The 24,208-nt window shown below is 42.3% G+C and overlaps 1 protein-coding gene across 4 annotated transcripts in view; it reads right to left on the reverse strand.

Moving 5' to 3' along the window:
- PIK3AP1 (phosphoinositide-3-kinase adaptor protein 1) overlaps positions 1 to 24,208 on the reverse strand; it is a 113,520-nt gene that overhangs the window by 83,766 nt on the left and 5,546 nt on the right. For all 4 annotated transcript variants that reach the window (XM_024735108.1, XM_024735106.1, XM_024735105.1 and 1 more), the window contains exon 2: positions 22,304 to 22,720. In XM_024735108.1, the coding sequence (XP_024590876.1) occupies positions 22,304 to 22,720 (417 nt within the window). The remainder of the gene's footprint in view (positions 1 to 22,303; positions 22,721 to 24,208) is intronic.

Consider the following 24,208-nt stretch of genomic DNA (forward strand, 5'->3'; position numbering starts at 1 on the left):
CGTTCATCAAATATTTATCGAGCACTAGATGCTAACATATGCTGAGAGCTACATCTCACAAAGATGAGTGAGACTGCATCCAAGACTTCAAGAGCTTTACTCTTCTAATTCCATCATATGGCAGATGTTTTACACCAAAATGTCACAGAAATCTTAAAGTATTTTCTCTGAATGAATACTAAATGTTGTATCTGTATACAGGAGGTGATGCCCATCCCATGGCTGTGCCCATGACCTCAGTCTGGACAGCAGAAACGAGTCCAATGGCTCGCTTTTACTACTAAGACCTAGTAGACCTCACCAGAGGACATTCATTTTGAGATTTCTGAAAACGTTGCGACTTGCTCCCGGTGCAGCTCTGCCACGCAGGAGATGTGGCTGAATCCTACCCTAAATGATAAAGAAGCCTCCCCCAAACACTTCTAACAGTCTGGCATTGCGGAAAGCAAGACAGCTCATGAAGGTTCTCAGTCATTCTCTTCCATTCAAGAGCATTGGCATAGCTGGTTAGGCAACATGAGCAGGAGGTGGGGGTATTTCCAAATAATGGTCAAAATACCTTATATGCCTAAAAGTGAGAAATATTACATATTAAGTGAGATATGTGGGAAAAGTGCAAGACCAGGAATGGGATGCTGGTTTCATTCACATCAAGGGCCTGCTCCAGTGGATGGGGATGGATGTCTAGACCACTGAGTGAGACCAATGCCGAGGCCAATACCAGATCAGTGAGAAAAGATGGCTTGATTTATTAAGTCTGATCTATGAGCAGGCAGGCGGCACTGTACAATATGCCCCACTGTATAAGACCACGGGAGGGGGGCCTGGGCCGTGCTGGAGGAGGAATGAGGAGATACATGCCACTGAGCTACCTAGGAAAGAGTAGGGAAATAATCAAAAAGAAGAACCCAATGCATTCAAAGACCAATGAACCTGTGTCAGCAATCTTAAGAAAAAAGTTGAGGCACAATTGGCAGAATTTAAGACAGAATGGGTACCTGCCAAATAGCTGGAAAAGATAAGAGCCAACCGAACACATTCCATATTAGAAAAAAATGTACCAAGAAGGGTTAAAAAATGGAAAGCCTAAATATGAGCACAGGAATCAGAGACCAGAACATCTGAGATGACACCCTCTGACAGATATGCCATGTTGCCAATTAACCAGACAGGCTGAGGATAAAGTTCAAATCCTTTTCTAACAGTTGAAGAGCCTAACCAACATATGCATTGCAACCAACACAGGAGTTCCTGGCTTTTGTTTGTTTTTGCTTTTTTTAAAGATAAGTAGGAATATTGCAATCTCTACCAACGCAGTCTCCTGGTAACGAAGCAGACGTGTGGCTTTTGTGGTCAAAGGAAGCAAAGAATGTCATTTTGAGGATCTTAAGGCTGTAGACTTACTGCTTTTGAAAAATATAAATAAATAGATCCACAAAAGCCACAAAATTCAGCTTGTGAGTTATTTATGTCTTCATTTTTCTTCAGAGTTTCTTATGACTGGTGTCGAATCTAAAACGGTCCCAGCATGGTTTTCGGGTGGTCATTCAGTTGTTATCAAACTCAAGATGCACAAAGCTATCACTGGTGTGAATTAAGCAAAGAGAGAGCACCCCCAGGTCTCCCCTTTCTGTTTAGGTCTATGCGGATGGGAGGAGCAGAGGCAGCCAGGTTGTGGTTTGGCAAGAAGGGATGCTGACCATCCGTACCTGCCTGCAGCCCCAGGGACCACTTCCAAAGCTATATTGACAGCAAACTATGGGCCTCACACACCCAGCAATGGGAATAACTGTATCTCTTCCTCACCCTTGTTGCAGAGGGAACTGTCTGTCATACCTGACATGCTTTCTGGGGATGGAAAGTTTATTGAGCATTTACTACGTGCCAGGCTGTGAGCTAGATACTGGGACCATCCAGCTGGATTCATTTTGTTTTGCAGCTTTCTTTCTATCTTAGCTCATGGACAGCTGTCCTCTAATTGGTCTTCTTGCTTCAATCATAAAGGACCTCACAGTCTTTGGATCATAAAGATCCAAACATAATAGTAACTCCAGAGCAAAGAGAAAAGGTCAACAATAGGAGAAGGCCTAATATGTTCACCATGAAAAAGGACAGAAAAGCGACAAGAATGAGTCTCCAAAACTGGCTCTCTAAATCTCCATGTCTAAGGGAGGACATCTTAGAATCCAAGAGGAATCATTCAGGATACGTCACCAAAAAGTTAATAAACATGAAATTCATTTCCTCCAGGTAAGAAGGTTAACAAGAAGCTTCCAAGTTTGTTTTTGAAGAATTGAGTTGCAGGCCTATGATGAAAAAAGAGAAGTTGGGAAGGTTTGTCTACACCTCTGATCTTTTGAGGCTGATCTCACAGAGGACCAAAACGCCCTGAGAGAGAATATAAAGCAGGATAGAGAATGGGGCTTAGGGTACAGGGAAGGGTGCCTGAGCAGCTGGGGTCTAGAGGCCCCACCTATGTACACATTAACCCCAAGAGCTCCATGTTTACCTGTTTAATACATTGGGGGTACACACAGGTTTTGTTCAGAGGACAAAAGTTTCTGCTGCTAACAACAACAACAAAATCTGAGAAATACTCCAATAAAGTTGCAGAATCCAGCAGGGGGCAGATGGCAGAGAGCTTTGAGCTGTCAGATCAAGAAGTCTGGACTTTATCCTTTGATCAATGGTTCCCCATTTGGGTTTTAGAAAAATCATTCTGGCAGGTTGGTGGAGGATGGGCGGGACAGGTATGAGATGGAAACAAGAAGACCAATTAAAAGACAGCTGTCTATGAGCTCAGATGCAAAGCAAACTGCACAATAAAATGTACACAATAATCTACTTTATAAAAAAAGTCCACGTGTACAAATTCACACACGCAAAATCAATTAATTGAAAAAATCAAGTTACAGAATAATATGTATACAACGATTCTATTTATAGAGAAAAAATGTGTGTATTTTATAAATTCATAAAGATGGTCTGGAAAGACACACCAAACTGTTTATGGTAGTTACCTCTAAGAGAATGAGGATTTGGGGAAACAGACAAATATTTTCATTTTTTCCTCTACAGATTTCTGATAGTTAAAATTTTTTTATATAACAAACATGCATTACCTTTATAATTTTGGAGACTTCTAAAACTTAAAAAAAAAAGGATTACCATAAAGTAAAAAGATACAGTTTCTGTGACAAGAAATGATCAGGGCTTAAAAGCAAACCAGTAGTCATGAGGATAGAAAGCCGGGAGAAAACCCAGCAGACAGATGCTGATCAAAGAGCAGATATGAGCCCAGGGGAAGGAGGTGGCTGTGGGGAAGTGAGGGGCGATGTGTTTCCATTTATCTTCTCAGTTACATTTGCTGATAGCCCTGTGAGGTGGGCATTTTCACCTCATTTTACAGATAACGAAATGGAGTCTTGGAGTATTTTGCCCCTTAACCCAGAATTGGATACCAAAGCCAGGACTAGAAGCCTGGCCCTCCTGACTCCATGTCTTAGACTTAACTGCCTTGGCCAACTGATTTCCTTCCTATCCAGGGCCCTCTTAACTGACTTTTCTGTGCTCAAGTTCTGATCCCATGAGGCAGTAGGGAATAAGGGAGCTAGTTCTGACAACACAGGCTGGGACAGGGGGAGACTGGCAAGGCCGAGATGTGTTCCCATCCTCCCTGTTGGGTAGCAAGTCCCATACGCTGAAACTGGCCTTTAACAGAGGAATGCCCACATGCCAGCTTAGCTCACGAGGATTCTTGAGGGCATAGCCTATGTTTTCTACAGAATCTGTAACGCCTCTACAGCATCTATTACAGTACCAAGGCCTCACTAAATTCACTGAGTGGGTGTTTGATAAATACATATTAATGGGAGGGCAGCAGGATCACCTGAAGCAAATATGAAACTGCATTTGATTCCTTATTTAGATCATGAGTGTTCTGAAAGCATTTATTTTTTTCTGAACAATTCAGGATGTAGGTAGTCAATGCACATTTGTGACAGATAATGACTGTGACCCTACTGAGAGAGTAATTTAATCACTCTGTCGAAGCTGCTTTAGCTGCAAAGTAACTATCATATCTGTGCTCCAAGACTTCAGCCAAGCAGCCAACCAATCTTACAGCATTTACTAAGATCTCTGGGTGACCACACTGTGCTAGGCACAGTGGAGAATCCCATGGAATAATACATGGGCCCTATTCCTAAGGAATTTAAACTCTAGCTGGGGAACCCAACTGAAATTCAAGAAACAATTAGATAAATGAGTGTTACCTGTGGATGTCCTGCAAATGAGTTCCAAAGGAGTCCAGAGAGAGGAGAAACCATGCATACCACAATCTAAAGAAGACGGACGTGGGCAGTGGGGTAAAGGATAGTATCAGACAAAAACTAGGGCTTTCCCCAGCCTCTTAGGAGCATAATGGCATTTCATAATATCCATAAAAGCACCCGTAACTCTCAGGTTATTCACCCTCCTACGGAGCAGTTGCTTTGCCAGAACTCTTTAATGCCTTGACCACCCTCGGATGTGCAGATTTAAGAACACATAACCCCACCCCCACCCCCACCCCCCGACATGCCATGGCATTTTCCCTGTTTATTCAATAGGCAACACTGGGTCTCTGCTCCTTCCAGGCAACCATCATTCCCCACCCACACCGGAGATGAGGCCTTGCACAAACACACCCCCTGAGCTCTCCAGAGCATACACCACTGATAGTAAAGGGGGGCTGGTGATAAGAATCAAAGGGCAAGAATAAGATGTCAGAGGAACTTAGCACTTGATGTTATCTCAATAGAATACATGAGCTTATATAAATTGACTGGAATATTTCATCAGAAAATCTGTATGTAACATGGGTTCCATTTCTCATTTAAGTAGGGTCTATATACATTTAGCTCTATACCCAACTGACACTGGAGAAAAAGCTGCCTTAAAAACAGGGCCCTGGGCTTCCCTGGTGGCGCAGTGGTTGAGAGTCCGCCTGCCGATGCAGGGGACACGGGTTTGTGCCCCGGTCCGGGAAGATCCCACATGCCGAAAAAAAGCAGGGCCCTGTCCCCACTGCCGCTTTTCAGCTCAGGCCCATTATCACCTCTCCCCTAAAGGATACAAGAGGCTCGTGCTCAGTCTCCAGCCTCCAGCGCTGCCCACACAGCCACCAGACTGAACTTACTGAAAAGCAACCCTGATCACGTCAGACTCGACTTTCAGCCCTTCAACGTCTCCCCACAGCCTTCAGAGCAAAGTTTAAGCTGTTCAGAGAATTATGAGGCTTTTCAGGATCCGGTCTCCCCTCCAGCTTTCCTTAGAAAGCTCTAGACCAGTGGTTCTCAAACTTTAATGCCCATCAGAATCATACTGCATACTTGTAAAACAATGCACATTCCCAGTCCATTCCACACAGACATTCTGGTTCCTTAGGTAAGAGGTAGGGCCCAGGAACATAGATATTTACCAAAAATGTGGGGTTCAAACATATGGGGAACATGAATATTTATAAAAATATGAGTTTCAAAATATTTGGTTCCGCATCAAAACCAAAAATATATGGTTCTCACACAGGTGTTCTGAAGATCACATTTTGAGAACACCTGAGAAAGACACTGTAAAAATGGAACTGGAAACAAACATTTTTTGAGAAGCCATTGAATGTAGTGGTTAAGTCTAGGGGCTTGGGAGCAAACATGAAGTTTCCACATGCCATTGGGAAAGTAACTTAATGTTTCTTTGATAATAATAGTATCTATATTGCAGGTTAAGTTTCAATGAGATAATCATTGTAAAATGATCAGCACGGCAGTTAGCACTGCAAACGCTGTACAACCGGTGGAAGCTGTAGGAAAAGAGTGAAAAGCAACATCGTCCAGGTTTTTAATCTACAGTGTCTCTGGGCTGGAAGGAATTTGAGGGATTCCTTCTTCAGCATCGTTGGCAGATGTTTGCATAAACATCTTTACCTGGGGGTTTGAGGTGGCCACACGCTCAGTAGGGATCAGCAAGGTAGCACGACTGCTCTAGGGTGCAGTCTTTAGTCTGAAGGCTTCTGATGACGGGGCTTCTGACCACCACCTCCTAAGGCAGCCTGCTCCATTGCTTGGCCATTCCAGGTGTTGACATTCTTCCTTAAATCTAGTAGAATTCTGCTTTTCGATGACCACTGACCTTTGAAGCATCGTCAAATAACACCATTCTTATTTCCACATACCAGTCCTTCAAATGTTTGAAGGCAATTTTCTTGCCTCTCCTTGATATTTTCTTCTTTAGGAAGACAGTCAAGTGTAGTGGATGAAACTCTGAGTTCAGAATTCAAGGCCTGGGCTTCTGTCTCTACCCAGCTGCGTATCCTTGGGCAAGTCATTTGACAATACTGAGCCTCAGTTTCACTCTAGCCCCAATTCTATGATTAAACACCCCTTGGTTCGTTCCTCTCTTCCTCAGGCACAGGCATGTTTCCAGATCCCTCATTGCGGCAACTGTCTTTTGCATTGCTTGACAAGAACGGAATATCAGACCCTCTTCGGGAAAATTCTGCATCCCTCCACTCTCACCAAGTGGCTTGAGTGGAAGCTGCCAAAGTTTTGGAAATCCCACCCCCAGGCTATCAACATGGGCCAGTCATAGTCCTCCAACACCCTTGGCCTACAGTTAGGTACCTGACCCAAGTTCAATTAGTTAGATCTTACCTTGGGATTTTTAAATTTTGGACCAGAGAGAACAAGTATCAATTCCTCTTTGGAGTTAGAACTGGAAGGAGTAAGGAGTGGCAGCTCCTATGGGCTGTAATACTCCTTCTTGCAGATGGCTCACCAGACAATGATGCCAATTTGTGGACAGACATAGAAGGAGAGGTGGAGAGGTAACCCTGGAGTTCAAGTCCTTGATTCCACGTTACCTCTGAGGACCAACTACATTCCTACCTTTCCCATAGTTTAATTAATTTCTCTTTGGCCCAGGCTGGGGTTCTCTCCCTACAAACAAAAAAGTCCACAGTAATACACTCACCTTTCTAAGCAGGCTCCAAAAAGAGAGAGCTCTGGCTTATGTGCCTCCCCACCCCTACAACCTAACTTTCCATTCCTCCACCTTCTGCCAATAGCTACTCCAGATGGGTAGCTACAGTCTGTGTGTAAAACAAGAAGGGTTATCATTTCTGCCAATATGGCTATTGTTTAGAAGGGCAGCTCAAAACTGCATCTTAGAGCAGTTGTGCCACCTTGCTAAGTCATATTGGGCACGTGGTCACCTCGAACCCCCAGCTCTTTTTCATGTAAACCACGGAAGCCAGGACTTTCCCTCTGCCATGTTATAATTCTATAGCTCAGTTTGTTTTGTTTGGGTGGGGGATGAAGTTTGAGACCTAATTACAAATAAACACCTAGCCTTGTTAAATGTTATATGTTGGATTGGAGCCAGTGTTCCTGCCTGTCAAGATTGTTTTGACTCAAGATCCCATAGTTAACGGCAAAGCTTCCCAACTGGTCTACCAAATGGGATGGGTTACAGATGTTCCAAGATACTCATTCCCTCAGTTCTCTGCTTGGTGAAACAAAGGTTGGGAGCTGAACCCATGTTAGTGGCTTCCAACTCTGGCAGCCTTGTCATTTTCTGAGTACTCCTATCTCAACTCTCCATAGTTATGGTACCATAGGAAAGCTAAATTTTTCATAACATAAAAGCATTTACTAACAAGATGCGCATTTACAAAATTGGTCTCCACTTAAACATCTCTGCTTGCTTAATGTCACATATTTATTGCTTATTCTCTCCTAGATTTAGAATTTATCCACAATAAACTATAAATGCAATGTGATTTGGTTATATAGGGTAATTCTAGATTTTGCAAAAGAGTCATCATTTTATAAAGCTGACGAAAGTGACATTGGAAAACTGTTTGAATCACAAGTAAAGTCACTGTCCATTGGAAAGGTGACCAACTGGACAGGATAAAGTCCACAGAGATGCTGCCCAGTAATCAAAAGCAAATGATAGGACTACATAATGATCGAGAGGCGGCCTTGAAAACTGTAAAAGTCAAACTGGCTGTGAATCTTATTTCAATACAACTGTTTTTGTGAAAAGTCAAATGCGAACTAAGGAATGTTATTTTGTGCTGGCATAAAACTGTGTCAGAAAACTGTACTCAATTCCTCTTCCATAAAAGCCAACAAGAGTTGATTCAGTCTCTGTGTGGCTTAAGACTTAGTATAGAGCTGAAATTATAATAAAACCTATGTTAATATGATCAAATAAATTTATTTTCTTAACTTTTAGAGTTCCTTTTCAAAATAAAGTCCCAATAAAAATTTTTTTGTAATATTTACTGTGAAATTTTGGTCCCTGCTTAAGTGTATCCACTTTAACCTGACCTTTTCCTAGGATCAGTTGTCTTTGGATCACGAGGGCCTCCTAAACCTGCATTGTTGCCATTGTTCCAACTTTCATCCATTGCTCCTTGCCCTGTCCACCTCAGAAACACAGAAAAGTCCTGCTCCTCTGCTTTTCCATGTGAAAGGCCTTCAAAACTCCGTAGACAGTTTCCATGGTTCCAGTGAAACTTCCTTATAACAGATTTATTTCCTTCAACTGTTTATCTGACAGAGTTTGAAATTACCCCATTCACTACAATCAGTCATTTAACAACTTATGGAGGGCCTACTATGTGTGAAGCATTGTTCCAGGCACTGGGAATACAGTAGTGAAAAAAATCCCCACTTTCCTGAGGCTTACATTCTATTCAGGGGACAATAAACAAAATAATTGAATGGATGGATGAGTGGATAGATGGATGAATGGATGGATGGATGGATGGATGGATGGTTATCTGTATGTGCTTTCCATTGACATATAGAACACCTCTCAGGTAAACTGACCTGTAAGGGTAGAGGAGGAGCCTCTTCTAGGACACCAATACTTCTGTTCATAAATCCTCATGTGGCATTTACTGTTTTTGGAGGTGACAGTGCTCTGTTGACCATGCTTAGCTTGTCTTCAACTAAAACCACCAGATCTTACAAGTGCAACTCTTAAATATATATCCCTTCATCCTGTTCTTGTACAACTGCTCAATTATTTTCTTGAACCCTGAGCAGAATTTTATATTGATTCTTATTAATTTTCAACTTATCTTTAGCCTGTCCTTCCAACCAGCTCACATTTAGGTGAACTAGAATGTAAAACTTCCAAACTGTGGGAACATAGTAATATATACACCTCAATATCACTGCCATATAGAAACTTAAGGGAACAATCAAAATGTTCATTTTAAAATTAAGTAAAACTACGTAAAATTTTAGACAATCCTAATCACTCCTCTGAGAAAATGACAGTCCTGCCTGAAAGCCATGGTTAACTTGGGCAATACGTTACCATTACATAAACAGGTGCATAATACTTGCCATAACTACAAGCCATGCCTTTTCTTCTTTTTTCCAAGATGGATGCTCAGGAAACTCGTGCTTTCCTTAATGGATGATAATGAGGAACTATCAAAGGGGCCCTCAGGAAATCACAAGTCCCCTTTATTATTCATAGGGAACTCCCTGACTTCTGCTTCATAATGCTGGACACTCCTGGCATTAAGCAATTAACAGGACAACTGGCTGTTTAGTGGCCGTCTACCTCCAGGACACATAAACTCTGCAAGAGCAGGACGTGAGTATGACTTTTTCATCAGGTCTTCCCAGGGCCTTGCAGAGTGCCACCCCCATGGCAGGCACTCCATAAGCTCAATAAATATTTGTTGAATATAAACATAAATTAACAGTCTCATCTCTGCCACTAACTGTGTAACACTGGGCAATTCCTCCACCCCTCTGAGTCCTACTTTGTTCATTTTAAACTAGAGACTGTGCCAGATGAGCCCAGAGTTTCCTTTTCTAATGTTAATATTCTATATTTCCATCTGATTGACTCAGTGGCTCCCTGTATCTCTTTTCCCATTAGAGACTCTAAAGCTAGATTGTTTCCAGAGTATAGGCAAGTTTTAATCGAATGAACACCCTGGACCATGGAAGGGATTGTTATTAAAAATAGCATTTAGGCTACCCAATTACTGTATGATTATTTCAGCATTACATTTTTCCTGAAAAACTTCTAACATGAAAATGCTTTATAATCACAGTTGGAGACCTTCTCTAGCAAGAAACCGAGGCTTTGGGAGATGATATTCAGAAAGTTTTGGAAAATGAAAAGGGGGACCTGTTTCAGAACAATAACAGTTGGCTCTGTAAGCAGATAGGTTAGAGGGTCCCTGGAAAGAGAAACAAAAATTACTTTCTTGATTTAAGAGAAGCCATTTTGGCCTAAGCCATTTTGTGATCTAAGCCTGGCCACAATGCTTGCCCTTGAACAGGTCTCAGTAATTGACGATCTTTTTTTTTGGCCAGGCTGTGTGGCTTACAGGATCTTAGTTCCGCAACCAGGGATTGAACCCGAGGCCGCAGCAGTGAAAGTGGGACCACTGGACCACCAGGGAATTCCCAGTAATCTACATCTTAAGGAAACAAACAAATGCAGAAACAGAGAGAAGGCAGTCAAACAATAGTGCAGTAATAAAGCAGAGTCCTAGTTCCTCCTCAAGGGATATACATAATAATATATCTTTGAGTTCCACGGGAACTAAGGCCCCCACCCAGGTGGCGGATGGAATGATGAAGTTGACCCTCCCGACTTCAATCAACTAAAGCTTGGACTCTGTCCACCTCTGCCCCAATTCTATGCTTAATTCTCCTCTGCTCCAGCCCCTTCATGAATATGCATATACCCTTAGCTTAAAACTTCCCCAATTTTGCTGTTCAGGAAGACGCTGCTTCGGGAAAGCGCCCGGAGTTCTCCTTACTTGCTGCAAGTAATAATCAGTCCTTCTCTCGATCTTTGGCTAGGTTGTGTCTTCTAGCTCAATACCCACCAAGGGGTGAACCCAGTTTTCTTTTCAGGTTACAACTCCACTTAGGATGCTAAATGCCATATCCTGCAACAGAAATGTTTTCCCACATTTTACACGCTCAAAAAAAAAAAAAAAAAGAAAAGTCAACAGCTAACGTTAATATTCTCCTATCTGCTAGTTTTGATGAATGTCTATCCCACTGCAAGCCTTAACAATAGCTACAGCCTCAAACATTAGCTGTATACGGAAAAGAAAACTTATTTTCGTCCAATTTAAAAGTAGAGCATTTTCATTTCATCATCAGCCTCCCCTCTATTTCCTGTATTATCAGGTGTTAGAGAGTGAGCCAACAATCTGTTGTGAAACTGGCGACTTGGCAGATAAAATACGCACATTAAACCAGTATTCTTTTAAATTAAAGGCTAGTATGGGTCTAACCTTGTAAGAGTGATAAGGAAGATACACATATGCAGAAGATACAAACCCAGAAAAAAAACCTACCAAGGAATTTCCAAAATGACTAAGCCAATTCTAGAGGTCTCCTCTGATCATTTCAGATTTCTTCACTTTAATGCTCTCCTTCAAAAGGACACATCAAATTTAATTTCTGCTACTAATGATCCACATGCACCCCATGGAGTTAACCATTCAAATTATTAACTAGCCTCTGTAATGGCATACCTGGTTCTTTTCTGGGATGGGTTGTCATATCTGGTACATTTTTAAGTATGAACAGAGCAAAGACGGTGCACTCGATAGACCCTGTGTTGCTCTCAATCAGTCAGTTTCTGTTTAGACACATCCTGACTACATGACCACAAGACAAACCTGCTCCATGGTAACAGCTGATGATCCAAAAGGCACCAGCAGCACAGGCTCCCTAAGGATACTCATGGGAAGGATATCTTTTTCTCCAACTAGGACATTCAAAATGGGCTCAAGAGTAAGGAAAGTGGACAACAATCCATGGTTGCACACACCCATCCAGTCATCCATCCATCCACCATGTACTGGGCACAAAACACTTGTCAGTGGAAACCAGCATTTTCTTTAAAAACGTAAACACAGTGAAAATAAAGTAGTCTCCAAATGCTTTTTCCCCTACAGGAAAGGCAAGTTTATCAATTATTGATTTTGTTCGTTTTTCTGTGTCGTGGAAAACCAACTTACCACTGCTTACATCTACATTTTACCAAACTGGCTAAATGAGGAAGTTTTCTGCCCAGCAGTCTATATGACAAGGCTACCATGGTTTCAATAACTTCTCCAGTGAGCAGATAAAGAGTCATTTACAGCATAAATCATCCTATTTCTTCAGCCATCTCAGACACACTCTCAGTCATGTGAATGGCGGTGGAAACTAAACTGAAAAGCTGTCAAAACATCCTGCAAAAACAGGGAAATTAACAGACCCATTCTGTCATGCATATTTGCTCCCATTTCCATTGTCCCCATTATCTTCCTATGAGCCCACATTCATATATCTACATGTACACCATAATAAACTATATATATATATATATATATGTATAAAATGTTAAATACATGCGTTCTTTCATTCCCACACAGATAATGGCATATTGTTATGTCCTCCTAAGACTGAACTTGGGCTAATGTCCATAAACAGAAAGCTATTATTATGTCATTTCAGGTTCTGTTTAAAATTCTCTTGCAAAGGATAACTTTTTAGCTGAAAAAGTCCCATTACCTTGATGGGATTTTGAAAAATATCAGATTGAGAACCAGCAATGAAACGTAAGATATTTAAAATCACACATGGTTGGAATCATGGAATTTCATGGCTGCAAAGGTCTGAGATGTCAACTTGTGCTCCTCCCAGCATTTTAATGAAGATAAGAATAGGTCCAGGGTGGCCAGGTGACTTGTCCAAGGTGGCACAGCCTGTTAGTGTCAGAGTCTGTGAAATACACCCACATTCTCTTACTTCTTGTAATAAAGACTGTAGTAACCTAAGAAGTCATCAATCTAAATTCCACAAGAGTCAAATTCCATTTGACAAGAGTAAGAATATGACTCAAGGATAAGTAGCTGTTCCCTCTTTTCAAGCATAGCCCACACAGAGTGAGTGATGGTACAGACATTACAGCAATAACACAAACCAACGTCACTTCCCCTTACCCAGAAAATCAATCTAATGAAGCTGAGAAAAAGGCCAAGGAGTTTGTACAACTCCTTGTTCCTTGTGGAACTTAACCCGAAGCTCAAACTACTTGGATTAGCTGGTGTAAGCCCAACTCCTTCCTCTAGATCCATAAAATCCCCATGACCCCATCAGTTTTCTCTTCTAAAACCCCTGAGAACAAAAATTAACATCGTAGAAAAATTAAAACACTGGAGAAATGTCTAAAACAAAAAGTTCAAAATGTCCACCATCCACCCAAAGGCAACCACTATCAACAATTTCTTGTGTATCCTTCCAGGAAAAGAATTCATAAACCAGTATAAAAAATATATATATACACCAGCATAAATATAAATAAATATATATAAATGCTGCTATATACATACTTTTAAATTTTAGATCGATAGGTAGGTAGATAGATAGAAGCACCCTGGTTTGATTCTGCCTTCACATAGGTTGCCAGGAGCTCAGTCTCACTAGTTCAGATGATAAACTGGTTATTCCAAGGACAGAAACCCTGTTGTTAATCAAAGGTAATTTTGTCTTACCTGGCACTGTATTTCTGGAGCCTGGGAACATAGCTAAACAGCTAACAAAATATAGAAAGAGACAAAGAAAGGGGAGGAATGAGGAATAAAAGCAAGAAAGAGGAGATCAGAGAGGAAAGGAAAGAAAAAGATGAAGAGGTATTCCCTACAGACCAGCACCTGGCAGATACTCATTCAATACTTTCTGAATGACTAAGTGAATAAATGAATAAAAAACCAGGACAGGCATTTTAAAAAACACATATGACATTTAATGTATTAAACTTTTAACAGATATGGTCCCAATTCTCTGAGAAGTAAGCATCCTTCTTGATCTATACTGTCCAATGTTGTAGCCACTGGCCACACGTGGCTATTGAACATTTAAAATGTACGCTCTATGTGTAAAATACACACTAGATTTCAAAGACTTAGTATGAGGAAAAGGATATAAAATATTTCATTAATAATTTTACATTGATTATATGTTAAAATTTTACATATATTGGGTTAAGTAAACCAGATTATTAATTCACCTGTTTCATTTTATTTTATTTTTTTTACTGCAGCTACTAGAAAACTTTAAATTTCACATGTGGCTCACATTATACATTTTTTGGAAGTGCTGGTCTAGAACATAGATGCTATTATAGCAGTGACTAGATCTGTCTTCCCTGCTCTATTCCAGCACCCAGCACAGGGCCTTGAGAATGGAAGGCTCACTGTGATATCTAGATAAGGCAGTAGCAGGTCTTGAACAACAAGGCAAGAGGCCCTTCCCCCAGTCCCAGCTCTAATGGAAAAGCAGCTGTGTGAACCTGCCAGGCCTTGTCTTCTTCATCTTTAAAATGGTGATGATAATAATAATGTCTGCCTTATAGGAAAACAGCATGGACCAAATGAGATAGTGTTTGCAAAAGGGCTTTGAAGGGGTAAAACAGATGTCAGGTTGCTCCAAAGTTCTAGTATCCTCCTCTAGCATAGTCCCAGAAGTGAGATGCAGAAACTACAGAAACAGCGGGGTAAGAAACTAACCGATAAAATTCCTATATCTGATATTTCCATTCCAGCTGTGTTAGAAAGTTTAGACAAAAACAGGTGCAAACTTGAGATTCTCACACTAGTGGAAACTTCAGCATTCATCACTCCCTTTTCACTGCATCTCACCAACCACAGTTGACAAGGTGACTTGCAGATATTTTCCTTGAGGGACCACAGAAAGTCTAACAACTGGGAGCAGAAGGCTGCCTCTGGGTGGCTGACGAGGTTCACAGCTTTGTGGGAGATTCATAATCCTAGGGGACTCGGAGGCCTCAGGGGAAAAGTTCTGTGTGCACATATCTATCATGGGCATTAGTCCTCGTTAAGTGTTTCAGGTGTAGCTAGGAGAAAGTATCTTGTTCTACAAGGCGGTCAGGGTACCTGGCAAGGGATATCCAAAGGACCCTTGGACATGCTGTAGCTTTTAGTGACACTGGGACAGATTTTACCATCCCAGCTGGGCATCTTCTTCTCCAAATCAAAGATTATTTCAAAAGGAAGATTGTACGAAGAAAGTATTCTTCTGCAAGGGGCATTTAAGGAGGAGCCTTACGCGTGGACTAACCCACAGCGGAGAGAGAGCAGACCCAACAACCCAAGGCCACAAGGCAGGAGGACAGCAGAACAAAAATAGTCAATTTCAAGAGGCCCAAGTTCAGATTCTCCCCTCAGTCTCTGCAAGACACCACAGAAGCCCAGAAGCCATCAATGACTTACCACCGCCGAGGCCGCCACACCAAAGAGAGCAAGGAGGGCATGGTGACTTCCCCTTTGCTGGGAAGGTCTGTCACTCTTCCCCTCTCTAAGAGCTGCTGCCTGTGACGTGGAAGTGAGCTGTGACATGGCCAAGCCCTGAGCCCCTGGGAACACTGCCCCGTGACCTGCGCTGTGACAGCCCACAAGGCCTGAGTTGCTGCCAGCTCCTCTAACCAGAAAACCAAGGGACAGGGCAGCAGGCATGGAGCAGAGCTTCCAGGACATGGCTGCAGAGCATAAGCCACATTGGAGGCTTTTTGAAATTCATATTCCCCAAACCAACCGCTGAAATTCTGGCTCAGTACGTCTAGGGTGGGGCTGAGGCACCTGCATTTTAAACAAAGTGCAGGGGCAGTGCCAATGCCCAGTCTGACTTGGGAACCTGTGGTCTAGAGAACTCAAGGAAGCTTCATTGTCCTTAATCCTTTCTCTTTCACAGGCTTTCTTCATGCTTCTTGTCCCCACGTGTAAGAAGAGGGTGTGGGGAAGAGGCTTAGATATAAGCAAGGCAAAGCAGAGAAGGAGTCTGAAGGCCCTACGTTCCAATGTGAGCTATTCCCAGTCCTCATGCAAGTCATTTAACCTTTCTGAACCTCAGTTTTCTCATCTGTGAAGTGGGGGTAAAACAATCTACCCACTCAGGGTTGTGAGGGGAATAAACACCCATGAAGTGCCCAGTGCATGACACAGGGTAACTGTCAGAGCAGTCACCTTAGTATTAGCTCTTTCCATTAGGGGAAGGAGGGGTGCAGGGCAGTTCCCCATATGAGTATCTTTGCAAGAGAAAATGTAAATAACTGACTTAGGCATAAAGGGAAAGCAAAATAATTAAATAAACTGCAACAACAAAAAACCCACAGTAAGGGGTCATGAATTCAGGTTACATGGGGAGGGTGGGGAGATGCACAGAGCAGGTGTGCAACACCATCTCTGGGAGCTCTGCAGAGATTGGCTGGGAGGAAATCAACAGAGATTCACAAAGATTTAGGCACAAAGCTGTGCGAAGGTTTACTGCAACATTATTTTTTTTAAATTAGAAAAAGCCTACAGGCATTTTTCCATTTTCCTTTTTTTTAACATTATGATAAAACATGTATTACAGTTGACCTTTGAACAACATGGGTTTAACTGCGCTGACAAGTCATACACAGATTTTTTTCAGTAAAAATGATCAACTACATGATCCGCAGTTGGCTGAATCTGCGAATGCAGAACCGCGGATACCGAGGGCCTGTGTGGGACTTGAGCATCTGTAGATTTTGGTGTCCTACTTGGGTCCTGGCACCAATCCCCTGCCAACACCGAGGGATGACTCGAAGATTTTTGCCTGCACAGGTGGGGGCAGGGGAGTCGGCGCCCCTAACCCACACGTGGTTCAAGGGTCAACAGTACTTTATTTCAGAAAAAAATGTTCCTTTTTAAAACTGGGTGAAGATTTTGGAATCTGTTAGACTAGCTAAAAGCACCTGTATCCCAACTGTTTTCCTTTTAAACTCCAGTTTAACATTCAGATTAGAACATTAATATCAAGAAAGGAAGACCTCTAAATTTTCCCCATGTAAACAAAAGGCAAAATACATTATAATTGTGGGTACCATCAACACTTCTGAAGCACAAAGGGCATGAGGAAGGATTGGGGGGTGCATAAAGAGAAAACACATATAAAGAAGCAGACAAGATCTCCAATGTAACCCTGAAAAATACTAGAAGAATCGGGTTCACTGCTTCCCTTCACCCTCAACACAACAAACATACACACGCATGCGTGGACACACAAAATTATGAGAACTTTTGAAATAAAACTCAACGTTACCCACCAAGTCCTCACCCGCACAGACCAACAGAATCTATTTTTATATTCCAGTGAGATTTGCAGCAAAGAATAGAGCACCAGTAAAAAGAGGAAATAATTTCTGTGCTGTACCTGGGTTTTTCTCACTTCCTTATTTTAAAATAATCACCTAACAAGTCCAAAAAATTCAGAACAATAGTACAGTCTTCTATGCACTGGGTATATATCCCTGCAGACATTTTGGAACTAAACTGAACCACTTAAAAGGTTCTGGGTAATTTGCCATCTATTTAGAAAACTTATAATGATATATTACAGTGCTGGGGGGCTGGAAGAAACCTTCCAAATCATCTGGTCCAACCCCATCACTTTATAGATGAAGATCTTGGAAAATAAACTGGCTGCTCCAACACACTGAAGACTCTTAATTAAAACGTTTGCTCAATTTTAAGGTGGCTGACAAATTTGGAGAGAGGGGATGGGAAATAAAATAAAACCTCCAAAACATTTTTTAGTGGCATAGTAATTATGATCAATGGTCCTATTAAATGAAGAAGCAGTGAGGATCGTGATGGAAGTATACCCCCACTCCAATGTCAGGACCACTTACATCTGGAAAACTGAGAGGTTTAAAGCTGTCAGAGCTAACACGTTGAATCTATGTGTTGGGGACCAGGAAGAAAACTCAGGAGCCCTACCCTGAAGTCTACTGGCCTAAGCATCAAACGCTGGTCTAATTTTATACCTAAACACTGGTCCAGGAGTCACCCTTATGTGATGGTGCCTTCATTTCCAGAAGAAGTAGAGATTTGAGAAAATGGTCCAGGCATAACAGAGATATATGACAATTGACGTGACAAAGGAAGGGTGGCTTAGACCTTAGCTCAGTTTTCAGTGGACCCCTGACCAGCAGCATCAGCATCACCTGGATGCTTGTTAGAAATGCAGAATCTTGGGTCCTAACCAGACCTATGGAGGCAGAATCTGCATATTGACAAGAATCCCAGGTCCTCCTGCCCACATTAAAGTTTGATAAGTATTGATACTTATTTAGATAACACAGCAGCAAGAGAAAGTGTAATTAACTGCCTGTAACCACATTCAATCCAAGTTTCTGGAATAATTACCTCCATCACCAGCTCTACTTTCTAAAGCTTTTGATCTTTAAGCCTTATTTTAAATTTTAAATGGTCTAAAATTTAGCCTAGGGCTTCCCTGGTGCCGCAGTGGTTGAGAGTCCGCCTGTCGATGCAGGGGACACGGGTTCGTGCCCCGGTCTGGGAAGATCCCACATGCCGCGGAGCGGCTAGGCCCATGAGCCATGGCCGCTGAGCCTGCGCGTCCGGAGCCTGTGCCCCACAACGGGAGAGGCCACAACAGTGAGAGGCCCGCGTACCACAAAAAATAAAAATAAATAAAATTTATCCTAAATTTTAAATGGTCTCAATGAATATCTTATTAAATAGTAATATTTGTTGACAAAAATTCAATTAATTATCAACTTAAGAAGACAAAAAGGGAATTTTATCTGAGCCATACTGAGGATTATATCCCAGGAAGCAGATTCTCAGAGAAAACTCTGAGAACTGTTCTGCCTGTTAGAAGTTGAAGGCACAGTCAGATACATTTCTGAAACAAAGGATCATACATCAACATGACATACTGATACTTTACATAAAGTTCACCAAGGATAAATGGCCCAGGTAGGCACATACAAAGCGAGCAGCAAGTCACCGTGACCCCCTACAGGGCTGGGAAAGAACACCATTCTTTTAAGAAGTTACACTGCTAGTGTCAGAAGAAAGAAAAAAGATTGATGTTTATGGTTGAGCAGGCACTCCCATCTTTGAGGAGCTCTGGTTAATGTGTAATGCGGATGCACCCTGCACATTAGGGAGGGAGGGAGGAGGTCCAAACAAACACAAAGAGAGAATTTTATGTTTAATTTTTTCTTATCCTGCCTTAAAATATAAATTTTATTTCATCATGTTTTCTCACAAACTGTCTTAAAATTGAGAAAAAAAAATACAAATATTCTGGGCACATTACTATTTTCAAGGGTTACATAGATTATGAATTGAAGTCTTTTTTCCTGCTATTGTCTGCTGGGGTCATAGTAGAAACGTGACCAATATTTCTTCAGTTGGGAGTTAGAAACCCCAGGGAGATCTGGTGAAGGAGGAAGACTGAATTTAGAATAGAAATGTTTTCCGAGCGGAAAAAAGAGAAGCTTCAGGTAAGGGAATTTTATGATCAAAAGGTTGTGAAAGGGACTTCCCTGGTGGCACAGTGGTTGAGAGTCCGCCTGCCGATGCAGGGGACATGGGTTCGTGCCCCGGTCCGGGAATATCCCACATGCCGCGGAGCGGCTGGTCCTGTGAGCCATGGCCGCTGAGCCTGCGCGTCCGGAGCCTGTGCTCCGCAACGGGAGAGGCCGCAGCAGTGAGAGGCCCGCGTACCGCAAAAAAAAAAAAAAAAAAGGTTGAGAAGGTCACATGGTCCAATCATGGTTCCAAAGCTCAATTCCTTTTACGCCACACATGCAGTCTCTGCTTGCACACTCCCAGTGATGTGGAACTCATCACCTCCAAAGGCTACCCATCCCATCTTTGCATGCTCTAATTGTTAAAAAGATGCCTGAAATTTATCTCCCTGTAGCTTTCGATAGCCCCACAATCAGTAACCCCACAATCACTGTCCCTACCATTAGCTCATTCCCATTATCAATTTTCCATTACATTTCCCAGTGGAATTTTTTTTAACAGAGAAAGTCAAAGAAACAAGTTTCATGTATTTATTTCTCATAGTACTGGAGCAGCTTGTATAGTGGGGTGTATGAAATTTTTATTTTTTGCTTTTATTTTGAAGTGTCTTAGGAAAACCTCATGTGTACAAGAGGGATATCAAAATGAATAATCGCAAGTTGTAGAGACTGTAACCAAGGACATAATCATACCAGAAGCCTAGTGTAGGGATAATACTGTCCTTAAACACTGTTTTAGCCCTAAACTTCCCGGGAGTCAAAGCAGGTATGAAATAGGGCAAGAAGGTGAGGCTTCAAAAATGTCTGAGACTCTCTGGTCTAGGGGACTCTAGGTTATCAGCCGTGGAAAGTGTCTTAGATGAAGTCTAATCCCACCTCTTACAGAGAAGGAAACTGAAATTCAAAGAGCCTACATAAATTGCCTAATATTGGGCACCTAGTAAGCAGCAGAGCCAGGGAATAGAGTGTCACTACTCATTTTTGCTACAATGCCAGACCTTGAGTCTTGGGTTTGTTAAGAAAGCTTGTTCAGCACAAAAATCAGGGATAATAGCACCACATTACTGGACCAACAGGACACTCCCAAAGCAAACCCAAGCCATCCTGGCATACACAGAGACCTCTAATCCCCAAATTTGCAAGTCTAATACCAGATAAGAAAATGATATTGGAGGCATAAGCCATCCTTCCTCCTACTCTTTTTCCTATAATTCCACTTGTCCCTACATATCCATTGATTCTGAACTACAGAGATTTTCCACTAAGCAGCTTATTTTAATCTCCCATGAAAATAATCTCTTTCTGATGAGAGGTTATTTGCTCTCAAAACAGAAACACCACTGTGAAACACTTCATTCCTTCTGAAACACTTGAAGCTAAAGTCTCACAGCACACTGAGCCAGAGTCATTAGTGAAGAGTAAAATATAAGCAATCAACTTACCTAGGCATCTGAACATTGGATTCATCCAAACGATATTCAAAGAATTCCTTTTACCATCTATTTTTAAAAATAATACCACTGTAGTATTTTAAAGAACAATCTGGTAGCGCACACGGCATGAGATGCCAGTACAGTGACAATACATCCATGGTACTCTGAATGATTGGCAGGTGGGTCACAGCAGCCTGCCCACCAGATCACAAGCTCATCCTAAGCAGTGACAGAAGCTCACCCTCAGAAACAATTAGTTGCATCTCACTTCTCTGTAAGTTTCAGCAGAACCCTCAAAGCAATGAAGGGCAATCATGCAAATATGAATTATGTGCTTTTTCTATCCTCGTGTCCTTCCGAAGTAAAGATAAGCAAACCCTGGAAAAATTACTAATCCAGGTCCCAGGCATTTCAGGTGAGACATCTTCTATGCTCACACTAGTCATTTATATTACAAAATGACCTGGGATATTACTATGTTAGGTGACCTGGTTTAGGTCACCAATATTTATTGGTTTAGAGCAGGCATTCCTGGGATAAAAGCATCTAGGGAGCTAAGAATTTGTAAATTCTTGATTCAGTTCATTAAATGAGACAGGGCAGATGAGCCAAATTAATACCCAAGTCAAACCAGGGATAACTGAGCATAGTTACATCGCCCCACAATTTTCCAGGCTTCTTTGCTGGTATCAGGTATATAAGAGCTCAAAGGCAAGAGAATAGAAGATAAACACATAGCCTGCTCATAGCCCACAGTGAGGCAAAAATAGAAAACAAGAAGAGGAAGAAAAGCCGTGACATGCATCCATCCCAGAGCACATCTTCCGTTACTGCTAATCAGAGCATATGTCACACTTCCTGGGGCCACTGAAGTCATCAGCCCCGCCAGGGAGGATCGGAATTTTCCCACTTTAAAAGGAGGAACAGGGCAAAAGACAGAAACTAGGCTGGCAGGAAATAGAGAAGGGAGGTATTTCTCTATAAACATGTTATCCAAAAGCGACACCTTTTCAACCAAAATCTTCAGGTGACCTGATGATAAAATGGAAATGGCTTCCAAGCAGGAAGGTTGGCAGTTGTATTCCTCACACCTCACCAAATTAAGTCTCAGCCTCCCACCCCCACTGCCCTCTAGGCTGGAACCTGTGTCCAATGTCTCCCAAGGTGCAGAAAATTCTAGAAGGAGGGCTAGCTTATCCTAGCACAAAACCCCATGGGAAAGTGTCATCTTTCTTTCCTGCGGTCAAGGAGACCTACTCTATCCTTATCCCATCCCAGAAATAGGCTGCTCTAAACCAGTAAGTATGACTGGGGCTCTTAGCATAGTGAGGTCCAGGTTCAGCTTGTAATAGGAATGACTAGTGTTAACACGACAATGTCTCCCCTGAAATGTCTAGGACTTGGATGGGTCTCTCTTTCCTGGGTTTGCATATCTGTACTGCAGTAGAGACCCTTACCTTCAGAAATGGCCTTCCTCACAGCTGCCACGTAAGTCTCGGGCTCATCGTCACAGGTGAGCTCCTGCCAGTGTGCCCAGTCTGGAAAGAAGTCCAGAAACTCCTCGCTGTCCTGCACCCCGCAGAGCAGGCGCACCACGCGGTGTGGAGGATGGAAGGCTCTCTGCAGCAGGGGCAGCAGGGCCGGCTGGCAGAAGCACTGCACCAGCTCCGCAGACAGCAGCACCACGATGCAGCGTGTGCGGAGAAAGAAGCTCAGGTCCTCGGCTGAGAAGGAGGTCTTGGGGCCCAGCCTGTAAGTCAGCATCTTCTGGCTATGGACATGCCGACTGGACAGGAAAAGGTCCTGGAGGTACTGGCACCATTCCTCGGCATCCGAGCTGTAAATGATGAGGATGTCGCATCCTACAAGCATCCCTGAGCAAGAAGGAGGCACAGAAGCATGTTAACACGCCTGCTCCTACTAGGGCTTCCCATGACCTGCAAGATACACCATCCAGACGAGGAGCCTGGCACCTGCAATCTTTCACCGTCTGCCTACAGCCTACCTGTCTAACTTCTTTCTCACTTGCTGTCTGTGTTCCAACCATTCCAGACTCCCTGCTTTTGCCCAAACATACCATGCCATTTCAGATCTTTGCATAAGCTATTGCTTCTGCTGGCATGCTCTTCTCCCCACAGCTGACACAGTATAGGAGGAGGATGACGATGATGATAGCAACTGCAAGCACTTATATAGAGCTTACTATGTTCCAGACACTCGTCCAACCTTATTGCCTCCCAAACTCATTTTATCATCACAGCAACTTTCTAAGGTAGGTACTACTATTAGCCTGATTTTGAAGACGAGAAAATTGAGGTATGGCAAGTTAAGTAATTTACCCAAGAGCCCCAGTGGCAGAGTCAGAATTTGAACTCAGGCAGTTTGATCCCAGAACCTAGCTCTTTCCCAAATACAGTGGTTACAAGCACAGGTCTGGAATCAGGCAGCCAGACTTAGCATCTTGGCTCTCTTTAAGTATCAGCTGTGCAACCTTGGGCAAGTTGCTTAAATTTTCTAAACCTCATTTATTCATCTGTAAACGGAAATATAAAGGCAATATTTATCAGTGTTTTGTGAAAATTAAATTAGATATTTCATGTAAAGTACTAAGCATAGTGCTTGACATGTAGTAAATCCTCAATAATTGGTAGCTGCTGTCATTATCCTCACATTAATATAAATAATGCATTAATGTAAAAGTAACCATGGTTGAATTAACATGTTGACCTACACAATACCATTTATAAGGTGCTTCTCGCCATATATGGTCTGTCACATAGGCTTTCTTCTTCCTCTAATAAAGCACAAGTGCCAGAAACAGAGTCCAAAGCCTCAGAGAAGTGCTGAATTAAAAAGGTCTTTTGGGGATCACTTGGCCCAAACTCCTCATTTACAGATAAAAGAAATACTTCATCTGGGAAGATAAAGGAATTTGCTTAAATTCACACTCAGCAAATTAGTGCAGAGACAGGACTGAAACTCAGGTTGTCCCCTGGTTCCTTATCCAGTCCTCTTGCCAATCTACCTGCTGCCTCCCATCAGGAATCCTGTCAAGAATCTTATGAGCAACTACTCTTATCTTCCCATTATCAAAGTTCAAAGATGCCTGGCTCTTATAACGGTTACCACTGTTGTGGGTCCTCATCTCCCACTAATTCAATGAATTATTCTAAGGGATTTGGAAGGGGTGAGCGCAGAGAGGTAGCCATACATCTACAATGCAATAGGGATCCTTCCTCCCACTTAGAGAAGGAAGCTTGGAATTTTGTCAAACGGGAGTCATCTAAGTTATGGATTATCACAATTACATGCCATCCCTGGGCCACATTTAGCTGAATGGTTCCTGGCCAAAAGGTCAGAGG

The sequence above is a fragment of the Neophocaena asiaeorientalis genome, unplaced genomic scaffold (assembly GCF_003031525.2).
Source record: "Neophocaena asiaeorientalis asiaeorientalis breed wild unplaced genomic scaffold, Neophocaena_asiaeorientalis_V1.1 scaffold240, whole genome shotgun sequence".
In the NCBI taxonomy this organism is placed as follows: Eukaryota; Metazoa; Chordata; class Mammalia; order Artiodactyla; family Phocoenidae; genus Neophocaena; species Neophocaena asiaeorientalis.